Below are 12,530 nucleotides of genomic sequence, written 5' to 3'. Positions count from 1 at the left end.
CGCTAGCCCAGCACGAGGGATATATCTTTTTTTGTTTTGTTCCAATGCAAACCAAAGAAATACATATGTGGATACCAAAATATTTTTTAATTTCAACAATTTTCTGGAAGAAATGGTGCATTATTTGAAAAAAGTGCGAGGTGCCAATATTTTTGGCCACGACTAATATTTTTGCAACATGTTATTGAGAAACAGATCATTGGTAATGAGCAGGTGATGCACCTCACCAAGCAGTTTTCAATATTCAGCAAAATAGCCACAGAAAAAGAAAAACAGGATATATTTGTTACAGATAGCAAACAGAAACACGGAAAGTTACAGAAACAGAAAAAGATAGCAGGCACGTAAACCTGGACGGTATATCATGGAAGACTGCGCGGTCCAGCTTAATGAAGGCAAGAGCACAACATCTTAGATGTGAGGGATCTCTAGATCGCTAATGTGAGCTTGATCGGCTATCTCCGTGCCACTGGTCTGTTTCACCTGACTGGGGAAACACAACAACAACAACACCAACAACAACAACCTGGAAACTACCACGATGTAGAAGGCTAATGCGTGAGCTCAAAAGCGGTCAAGGGTTGACAATAGGAAGGCACTAATTTATCTCTTGATATATTGGCAGGGTTATATTTCGCACGGAATGTGAAAAAGAGAATGTAAGCTGGAGCAGTACATCCATTGTAAAACTATGCAAGTTATTGCAATTTCGCACGTGGATTTAAAGGATACACATCCAATTTGAATTTTTTGCCATGATATATGCTGATATCCAATAACATGCTAAAAATTTGGTTATGGAGTTATGGTTCCCTCGCTCCAACCCTTCATGTTTGTTACCTCCGCCACCAAAGGTGGATGGAGGTTATGTTTTCACCCCTGTCTGTTTGTCTGTCTGTCCGTTTGTTTGTGAACAAAATACCTCAAAAATTTGTGGACGGATTCGGACGAAATTTGGCAGAGATGTAGCATATGTGACAAGGACGAAATTATTAGATTTTGGTGAAGATCCGGATTCGGATCCGGCTAATAAAAAATTTTAAGTGATTCTTTACCATTGGGAGATGGCGCCGAAATGATACATAGCAGGATATCTCAAAAAGTTATGGATGGATTTGGACGAAACTTGTTGGACCGTTTGTGTGTGTGACAAGGAATAATCTTTTCAATTTTGGTGAAGATCCTGATCTAGCTAGTAGAATTTTAAAAGTGATTCTTCACCATTGAGTGATATGGCCTACCAGGCGGAGGTATGCTCTCCACTGAGTGCCGTTCTCGTTTATTATTTGGTTCTTTCCCTCCAACTATCCATAATATAATGCAAGATGTCCAAAATATGCTACTCTACTCTTCTTCTATCACATGTTCTCATCCCCTCACCACATCCTCCCCTGGATATTATATCGGATCGCGAGTGTACTTTATTTATTTATTTATTTATTTATTTATCTGCCCATTTTCATGTCTGTCTATCTTTTGTCCTGGGATTCTCCATTTTCGTTGTGCTGTGCCTTCTTACAACAAACTGTTATTCTGTAAGTTTGGTGCGGTAACCGGCTATTGAAACCATTTCAGCGCGGCTCTAATGTCAAATCTCCGGGGGAGGTTAAAATTGGCAATGTTCTCTAAAGCAGGGGTCAGTAAACACACACCATGCCACCTGTACAGGGGAAAGTTACAAGTCGTAATAAACAAATGAGTTTTGAAATATTTGTTTTATTTGCATTTATAACACTCTGGACCCTGTGCCTGCCGCACTTTTCTCATCCACATTCCTCCCGCCAATGAAACCAACGTTGAGTCGAATCAAGTCGAGAGTCTAACGGATTTATGTAATGGTGGGCATACAGGACATACCTGCATAGGCATGATGGGCCAAATGTACTTTCCCGCGTCAAAGTTCCTTGTTAATATTTATTGGTCACATATCGATGTGGTCACAAATTTCACCCCAACCAACCGACATTACCAGATTTTGTATTTGCTGCAGCAGAATCATAAAGACGGCACTTGGATATGTTCCGTGAAGTTCATCGGAGTTAACGGTGATGAGAAAATCCAGCAATGGACGCTATTTCTGTATTTTCCGACATAGACAGACGTTCTTCTGCCTGGTGGACATCTGTTCATGGTAACGTGCTTGCAAGCTTTTGTACCAGACGAACATGTACAAAAATACCTCATAAAAACGACTATGGGAGTAATTCACATAATCGTGGTCATGATACGTAAGCAATGCACTCCATCCGGATGATATGGGTTAAGAAACGGATCAGCAGATTGCAATAGTACTTCAAATTCCCAATAATCGCGGATTGTTTTTCTGATTACATAAATATGGAAACTTCCGTATGGGTCTTTACAAAAAAAAAAAGGATTTCCGTGCTATTCGGAAGGAGTTTCACCCACGTTTTTCTGTATTCCATGATAATATATATTTTATTCCTATTTTATGCAATCTCTCTTGAACCCCTTTTTTAACTGCCACTTATATGAACCACAATGCAACTGTGCTGATATCAGGATTGAAAAAACCAACAACATTTAACATGTTACATATGAACATTAATATAATTGCCAATTCCATATATCTAATCCACCAAATCCCATATATCTCCATCATACTAAAATACGCCATTTGTGTCTGTCTGTCTGATGAATTTTTGACACCAATACATGCCGTCGTTACTTATCCAATCTCAACCAAACTTGACGGGATGACCAAGGGTTACATAATGAAGGTTGTAGCGCATTCATTTTCCCCCCTCCCCAAGGGGTTTTTCTCCCACGAGCGGGTTTTCCCCGCCATTGCCGTGAATGGCGTTGTATGTTGAGGTGTATATAAAAAAATAACCACCTTTAGAGGCCATTTTTCCCCGCAATGAGGGGGTTGGCCTTTTTCGGGCACCGTGGTTGTTGTTGTTTTTTTGGTCCCCTTTTTGAAGCAATGTTTTACGGCCGGATGCCCTTCCTGACGCCAACCCTTTTTGCCGCCTTTAACGACAAACAGGGAATTACCAGTGAACTGGTACTCAATTAGCCGACCTCGGAAGGATGGCAGGCTGAGTCAACCCCCCTGGCGTTAATTCAGCGATCGACCGGGATTCGAACCCAGGATCCTAGGATCCTAAGCCGGCACCCTAGCCGCTAGCCCAACACCAGGGCTCGTATGTTGAGGTGTATATCAATGTTAAATTAGCTTTATCGTGGCGTTTGTCCAAAGAAGAAGATTTATCGTGGCGTTTTTCCAAAGATGCTTTTAATAACAAAATTAATGATAATCACATGTTATTAATGTTATTACAAAACAATATTAATACTAATAATGTCCCACTTCGCCAAAGCGTTTTTCCTGTAGTGTATAAATAACTTATAGTTATAATGGCGTTTCTGTGGGAGCAACGGCTTCTACAGGAAGTAAAAATATTATAAACCACAAACACGTATGCTTAGCTTTTTAAACAGCCGCTAATGCTCTAAATATAACACTAAATGAAGAGATTTGGAGAAATCCCGACATCCTTGAAGTGAGGTTTACTTACAGAACTGAGCGAACATCTACTGCACTCTATAAAACCCACAAATGTTGGGTTAATAACATAGCCCTTCCTGCCGCTACCGTGGCATTTTTCGTGGCGAACTTTTGAAACTCCCTCCTGCTGTTTGATAAGAAACTGAAAGGGAGGAAGACTGGGGTGTGCTCATTTATCAAGCAGCTAGTTTGTGCTTGCCAAGCCAGCCATTCTTCAACGGTTTTTAATGGAGTGCTTGCTCGAATGCTTAAACCACTTGGCAATCTCTCCACAAGAAACATGGTAAATGAACACACACCCAATGTTCTTGAGATCCGACCATAGATCGACTGTAATCTATATACCCCAAAGAGGAATGACGCTTCTTGTCGCTCCCCGAGTGAGCGGGTGTACTAGTATATCTAATCCACCAAATTCCATATATCTAATCCACTATTTACATTATACCTCATTTATATATGCTGTTCTTATAAAATCGATACAAAATCCCAATCACATGACGCACGCACACCTGCATTCACACAAACACACACACACACACACACACACACACCATTAAACCTCTACGGTCAGGTGACACCCCGCTCCCTCCTACATTCCCCAAATCTCTCCTTGTTAATAAAAGCAGGGGGAACGACTAACCTGTGACGAGAAGAGTATGAAGACCAGTGACTTCTGCCAGAATGTAGATTCGGCCTCGACGTTCTGTATGGTCCATTCCGCATAGGCTTGGAACATTCTGCTGACACCCCTTATGTACGTTCATCTCACAAGCTGATGGCATATGGAGGAAGAGGAAGAATGTTAAAGGGAAATTTACAAATAATATTTCATCAAGGCATTTTCGCACTCGCTTCCCTTTCTTAAAAGTGGCTGCATAATTCATTAGATAATCAACTAGGCTGCAATCTCACTATTCAGAAAGCCACGTGGGCGAGGATATACTGTATACATACATACATACATACATACATATATATATATATATGTATATATATATATATATAATAAACAGGAATCAAATTCCTGCGAGGGGCTAAGTGTGAAAAAATTCTGACAATGTGGGGCTCGAACCACGGACTTCCGCTGATAACGCGTCAACAGCCCACTGTGCTATTGAGCCAGCCGCAATCTCCTCAGAACTTTTCCACACTTAACACGGCGAGCTTTATAATGACCGATGTCTTACGTATCGTGTATGTATGTATGTATGTATGTATGTGTGTGTGTGTGTGTGTGTGTGTGTGTGTGTGTGTGTGTGTGTGTGTGTGTGTGTGTGTGTGTGTGTGTGTATATATATATATATATATATATATATATATATATATATATATATATATATATATATATATATATATATATATATATATACAGTCACGTGAAAAAGTAAGTACACCCCGTGTAAAGTTTTGACTTTTTCAACATATTTCAACATACACCTACGTATTTGATCTTCATTTCAACAATATTGATAGATAAAGGTGATATAATATAACAAATATCATGAAGCATTTACATTTTGTAGTCCATTAAGCCCTGGTGTTGGCTTAGCGGTCAGGGTGCCAGCTTGGGATCCTAGGATCCTGGGTTCGAATCCCGGTCGATCGCTGAATTAACGCCAGGGGGGTTGACTCAGCCTGTCATCCTTCCGAGGTCGATAAATTGAGTACCAGCTTGCTGGGATGAATGATCACGGTTTTTTCCCCCGATTTAGAATAGGCACACCATATCCCTGCGCATCGTAAGAGTGTGACCAAGGGTTGGCATCAGGAAGGGCATCCGGCCATAAAAACATTGCCTCAAACAGGGAACCATGATTGTCATGGGGCCCGCAAGGCTAAGCCCTGCTTTAGCGGGGAAAATGGCGTTAAAACGATCATTCATTCATTCATTTACATTTTGGAGTCCATTGTATAATTTAAATAAACATAAATGCAAATTTCGCATGTGGAAAAAGTAAGTACACCCCTACATTTATCACTACTTTAAATACCTAAAATTAGAATCAGGTGCACCAGCTCAGGTGCAAATGATTACAACATTGTTGGAGAGGATCTTGGAGGAACCTGTCTTATTTAAACCTCAGACATTTAGTTTGGTTTGCTCTTTATGGTTGAAGTGTGTGGCGTCACCATGCCTAGATCAAAAGAGCTCTCTGAGGCCTTCAGAAAGAAGGTTATAGATGCCTACGAGTCTGGGAAGGGATTTAAAAAGATCTCCAAACAATTTGAAATCAATAATTCGACTGTCCGGAAGATCATCTTCAAGTGGAGAAGATTCCAAACAATTGCCAACTTGTTCAGGCCAGGCCGCCCCAGCAAGTTCAGCCCGAGAGCAGACTGCAAGATGCTGAAAGAAGTCTCGAATAACCCCAGAATGACATCACGGGACCTACAGGTAGCTCTTGCCACTGTTGATGTCAAAGTGCACGAGTCTACCATTAGAAAGAGGCTGCACAAATTTGATCTACATGGAAGGTGTGCCAGGAGGAAACCTTTGCTGTCCAGAAAGAACATCAGGGCAAGACTAAAGTTTGCCAATGAACACCTCGGCAAAGACCAGCACTTCTGGAACAATGTGCTCTGGACAGATGAGTCAAAGGTAGAGCTATTTGGCCACAGTACCAGAAGACATGTTTGGCGAAAACCAAAGACAGCATTTGACCACAAGAACCTGATACCAACAGTAAAGCATGGTGGTGGAAATATTATGGTTTGGGGCGGCTTTGCTGCATCAGGGCCTGGGCAGCTCACCATCATATAATCCACTTTGAATTCTTCATTGTACCAGAGGGTGCTTGAGGATAATGTGAGGCCATCTGTTAGAAAGTTGAAGCTCAACCGAAGGTGGACCTTGCAACATGACAATGACCCTAAACATACCAGTAAATCCACCAAGGAATGGCTGAAAAGAAAGAAATGGAGGGTTCTGGAATGGCCAAGTCAAAGCCCGGATCTAAATCCCATCGAGATGTTGTGGGGGGATTTGAAACGAGCTGTGCATGCAAGAAACCACACAAACATCACACAGCTGAAAGAATTCTGCATGGAGGAGTGGGCAAAAAATTCTCCCAGTCGATGTCAGAGACTGGTAGACAGTTACAAGAAACGACTACTTGAGGTTGTTTCTGCCAAAGGGGGCAATACCACCTATTAGAGTCAAGGGTGTACTTACTTTTTCCACATGCGAAATTTGCATTTATGTTTATTTAAATTATACAATGGACTACAAAATGTAAATGTTTCATGATATTTGTTATATTATATCACCTTTATCTATCAATATTGTTGAAATTAAGATCAAATAGCTGTATGTTGAAATATGTTGAAAAAGTCAAAACTTTACATGGGGTGTACTTACTTTTTCACGTGACTGTATATATATATATATATGTATATGTATATGTATGTATATGTATATGTATGTATGTGTATATATATATATATATATATATATATATATATATATATATATATATATATATATATATATATATATATATATATATATATATATATATATATATATATATATACATACAGTATAGAAAAATTTCAGAGGCTAAACTCAGTGCCAGAGTAGAGCAATATCGCCATCTGTGGGTTCACAGTGTGAAAGCCCATTGTACTTTTTTGAATCAGGACATTCATAAAGTATCCAATGATTTGCGTGCACAGTGTGATCACTTACCAGAATACCAACATAAAATCATTAATTTTAGAGTATTTAAAAAATTGATTTCAGAATAATTACCAGGGCATAAAACTACTATACAATAATGGCTCCAATTAGTCCCACCAAATAATTGTCATTTGTGCGTCTTTTTCATCACCAGTGCAATTATCAAGTAAGATTAACAGAGAAAATCAGTTCATTTCTCAGTTACATAAATATTCAAACTCTTTCCCGAATTAACCTGAAATCACTTCAGGAGCAAATTATTCGATTGAAAGGTTACAAAAAAAAGTGTAATATGTTTCACCTGCATGTAATCAGTGGTTTAACATAAAATTAATCTCCCCCACTTATCTAAGGAGTTTTGAGGTGAAACTCACTTGGTCAAACTAGAACGGCACCTAGTAGAGAGCTTACCTCCACCTGGTTGGCCATGTCACTTAATGGTGAAGAATCACTTAAAAAATTATACTAGGCGGATGCGGCTCCGAATCTTCAAGAAAATTGAATCGATTCTTCCTTCTCACACACACAACCCGTCCACCAAGTTTCGTCCAAATCCGTCCATAGTTTTTTGAGATATCCCACTATGTATCGTTTTTGGCCCTATCTCTCAGTTGTGAGGAATCACTAAAAAATTAAATCATTCTCATATCCGAATCCGTATTCAGATCGTCACCAAAATCGAATCTATTTGTATTTGTCAGACACACAACCTGTCCACCAATTTCGTCCAAATCCGTCCATAACTTTTTGAGATATCCTGCTACGTATCGTTTTTGGCCCCATGTCCTAATGGTTAAGAATCACTGAAATTTTTTTTACTAGCTTGATCCGAATCCGGATCTTAACCAAAGTCTAATCATTTCGTCCTTGTCACATACGCTACATCTGTGCCAAATTTCGTCCAAATCCGTCCACAACATTTTGAGATATCTTGTTCACAAACAAACAAACAAACGGACAGACAGGGGTGAAAACATAACCTCCATCCATCTTTGGTGGCGGAGGTAATTATAGAGAGTTCATAGAACACCTTACCCCACGTAGTCTTGAGAAAAAGGACAATGAAAGGGTCTCCAACTTTTGCTTTGCATTTCTGAGCATGATCTAAATTGGCTTTGTTTGTGAACTTTGAATAACAGGAGCAATGGCAACTACACAAAGCTGATGGGTAAAACGGAACAGTCCAGCGCTGAACTTTCTGCCAAATCTTCTCAGAGAAACGGTTGATTTTGGAACGATCTTTGAGAAAATGATACCTTAAAAAGACAGACATTTAGGGTCTAAAAGATGCACAAACAGACCTTCGCTCTGTGGTTGCATTGCTAGGCGCCGACATTTTTGTCTGAATCTCAATGTTGCTCCGCCCTTCGAGCGCACGTGGCAAATTTGATTCGTCAAGGCAGTAGACAGTTTTCCCCAAGTACTGCTAAACTGGAGTTTTTTGGAGGTGCAAAAAAGGCCATTTGTGTTCTTGTATTCAAATATATAATTCAACTGAAATAAAGTAAAAGTTTTAAAGGCCATATAAATAAAACAAACAAATTCCACTGAATCGGACGTTCACCGCCATTGACGCATCCTCTTTTACACCACCTTACTTAACAGGTTACATTAGTAATTAGTTATTCATTCCTGTTGTTTGTGCCTTTTATGATGTCCTGAAAAAGTACGTTTCCTGTTTGAAATGATTTTCAATTTTGTTTGACTGGCGGATTTAATGAATTGCTTTACGGTGAATTTGCATGCGCACTCGGGACTGGACTCCGTAAAATTTGCCAAATTCAGAGCCAAATTTGGTTCCCTTCAACAAATGGTCATATTCATATTAACGTCACAAGCGAGTTGGGCTGTACCTGCATCCCATTGGTTGCCCGTAGGTTAACATATGTGACAAATAAAAATGGGTTATTACCTAATCTGAGTCTAATGGATGAACGTTATACCCCCACAATCGTATGATATTTGTGGTGCCACAGATCTCTCACGTGACTCGAAATGCAATGTCCCCATCTTGTTCTGCCCGAAGGAACTCACTGTCACACTTCATGCCCTGGTGTAAAAGGCCATAGAGCAATGAGCCACAGTGATCGCAAAAGGTTGGCCCGCTGTATGTGTGTGCCTTGAACTTGTGCTTGCTCCGTGGATCCTGGAAGGCAATGGGGTAGCGATTGTTAATCAGTTTGGTCTTCAAAATGCTGAATACACTTTAGCAAAATCAAGAAAGCGACATTCGATATTTGCCTGGTTGTACAGTAAAAGGTAAGCTGCTCAAATCTTCATCAAACAAATTAATGCAATAACCAGACTTAGTGAGTTCATATCTAGAAACTTGGCCGTTTTCAACTTGTTCTTTGATAAGTTGGAGAACGTAGAACATCAAAATGTGGAAAGACGTTCTCAAATTGATAACAAATTTTCAAACGATGCACAGAGCCTGCCTCACTCTCAGGCCCAAGGACTGCATCGCTGACAAGTTTGTGAAATTAATCTTACAAACTTTCAACCATGACGAATATCTGTGAATCCAATAAGGCCTACTACGTCTCATAAAACATGAGCTCAACAAGCAAGGCAGGGGTCTATAGCTGCAACACCATAATGTCTGTCGTCATCAGTGGAACATCTGCAATACAGGGAATTCTCAGATCACCTGATACATCGAAGGCCGACCTACCTGTAATCAGCTGGGTGAAGGAACTGCGCTCCAACGCGAGTCGAAAGAATTGACGCGACCAAAGACGGAATTCGTCCGAGTTGCTTTATTGAAACAAAACAGCTCAGGTATTCTGACAAGCCCGTTTATCGGGCAGCAATATATATACACATTTATGTCGGGAAGTTTGCCCGGCAAAAGCTATACCGGGCATGCCCGGGTGTCAAGGGCGAGCCTTGGAAAGGCGAGTCTGGACCTGCCCGGGCGTGTTTGGCTGCGGCCTGGCAAGTCGAGGCTGGGTGTGCCCGGGCGCTCTGGACGAGCACTGGAAAAGCGAGAGCGGGCATGCCCGGACGCTCTGGGCGAGCCCTGGAAAGGCGATAGCGGGCATGCCCGGACGCTCTGGGCGAGCCCTGGAAAGGCGATAGCGGGCATGCCCGGACGCTCTGGGCGAGCCCTGAAAAGGCGAGTGCGGGCATGCCCGGGAAAGACGAGACCGGGCGTGCCCGGGAGGTTCGGGCGTGCCCGGGAACAGTGAGTCCGGGCATGCCCGGGAGAGGCGCGTCTGGCCGTGTTCTGGCCGGTGCAAGGCAATTGTGTGCATCCAGCGGTAACCGCTACATGGGTAACAATTATAACTGTTTAGCAAGGACAGAACCATTTCCGCTTCAAAAAGCAACGGAAGACACCAAATTATTCACTAAAACGTGGTGATATCACAAGTGATGAATAGGTTTTTTGTTTTTTTTTGTATACAAAATCGAGGCTGAGGTAGCTAACATTAATCACAAAAAGACAAACTGACACATAAAGCATGAGATAAAGGGAGCAGGAGACAAGATGGGGAGAGAGAGGGAAGCACACAAGTACAACATTTGAGAGCAGGGACATCGGGAGATCTGTGGGAAGGAGATGGCTTGGGGGGAGGAGGCACAGGAAGGGGGATGGGGGTGGGAGAGGTAAAAAACACATGGACACTACTCGGACTTCCAGGAAAGAAGTCGGAATTTCAAAAAAGTGGATCTGGGGTGAATTAGCGTGGGTAGAAAAGATCAAGGTTTTGGATGGGGGAAGATAAGAGATGGTGGTGAACAGCTGTTTTAAAGACCTGGAGAGAGGAGTGGGATTGAAGAGAGTGAGGGAGTTTGTTCCAGAGGCGGGAGAAAAGAGGAATGAAGGAGTGAAGGTGAGCAGAGAGTCTTGATTTTGGCAGTTTAACCATAAGAGGGTTGCAGGCAGATCTTGTGCGACCTGTAGGAATATTTGGGGGACAGACCACACACAGAGCTGGGGGAGCCAGGCCGGAGAGGAGTCGATAGAAGACGGAAAGACCACCAACCTGCGTGCGGTGAGTGAGTGAAAGGCCCTCGGAGTTGGCTTCATCGCGGGAGATTCCAATGATTCTGAAAGCTTTGGTTTCAACAGCGTGAAGCCGAGCTAGGTGTGAGGCAGGAGCACCGGCCCAGAGAGGAGAGCAGTATTCCATTGAGCTGCGGATGAAAGCCTTGTATGTGGTGAGGAGCTCAGGTGTTTCAAGGAAGGACTTCGCACGACGGAGGATGCCCAGTCGGCGACTGGCGTTGGAGGCCAGATTGGAAATGTGGTTTTCCCAGGAAAGATCATGGCAGATAGTGAGACCCAAAAGCTTGAGTGACAGAACTTCTTGGAGAGGATTATTCAGAAAGTAGATGGGAGGGTTTTCCAGTCGATCTTTTCGGAGAGACATCGTAAGAGTGTGAGATTTGTCAGGATTGAAAAATATGTTCCACTTGTTTGACCAGTCTGTGATTTTGTCCAGGTCTGCAGAGAGTAAAGAGGCTGCAGACTGCCGATCTGAGGCAGTAGCAGTTGATAATGATAACGCAGTTGATAATGATAACGTTGATGATAACGCAGTTGATAATGAAGTTGATAACGCAGTTGAAGATGATGATGATGAAGTTGATAATGATAACGCAGTTGATAATGTGCTCACCCATTCAACTAATGGAGTATGGTTTAAATCCTTCACAGTTGAAGACTCAACTATAAACTGCCGTTCTGGTGCTGTGCCAGCAGTGGGACGCAACAATTTTTATCCCCACACTCAGGTTTGGGGTTATAGTCATCAAAATGGAAAAATAAATTTGATATTGGGTCATTCTTGGTGGAACGTTTTGCCATCTTTCAACTTTGCTTTATAGGTGGGAAGCATGGGGTTTGCGATGACGTGCCATCGACTTCGATCTAGTTGAATTTGTCATCCTTTGGGGGACAAAAAGGCAGTTGTCCCATCTACATCTCGGTTGCTGTGCAAGTTTTAAAAAATCCACGGTATCTTTCCATAATAGTCGGTCTTTGTGTGCAAGTGTGCGAGTACCCGAACCAAATCCAAAGCTGGAAGTTAGCTGAATAATTCACACTACCTGTAGCCAGGAGCGTCATGCTGGGTGGTTTGAAATTGCCTTCTCAGCAGAAATTTAGACTTTGTACAGGGTGTGGGGATAACTTGCCCCTTCTTCACCGAAAGACACCATGGCATCTTTAACGTCCGCCCACCTGCTTCAAATGATTTTAAATAGTGCGAGCAGACGGATCCCCACCTTGACGTCCATTTGAGGAAACACCCTGACCACTAAATTGAAGCACACTTAAGGATGAAATGCTCTGCCAATGAAACACCA

General features: G+C 42.0%; 1 protein-coding gene across 1 annotated transcript in view; it reads right to left on the bottom strand.

The window, feature by feature from the left end:
* LOC137422332 (protein kinase C alpha type) overlaps positions 1–12,530 on the bottom strand; it is a 179,016-nt gene that overhangs the window by 105,503 nt on the left and 60,983 nt on the right. The window contains exons 2-3 of the mRNA XM_078770250.1: positions 9,249–9,360; positions 4,176–4,307 (exon numbers count right to left, since the gene is read on the bottom strand). Coding sequence (XP_078626376.1) covers positions 4,176–4,307; positions 9,249–9,261 — 145 coding nt within the window. The 5' untranslated portion in view covers positions 9,262–9,360. The remainder of the gene's footprint in view (positions 1–4,175; positions 4,308–9,248; positions 9,361–12,530) is intronic.

The sequence above is a fragment of the Myxine glutinosa genome, chromosome 1 (genome assembly GCF_964187855.1).
Source record: "Myxine glutinosa chromosome 1, kmMyxGlut1.1, whole genome shotgun sequence".
Taxonomy (NCBI): Eukaryota; Metazoa; Chordata; class Myxini; order Myxiniformes; family Myxinidae; genus Myxine; species Myxine glutinosa.
This window is presented reverse-complemented; position numbering and strand designations above follow the sequence as displayed.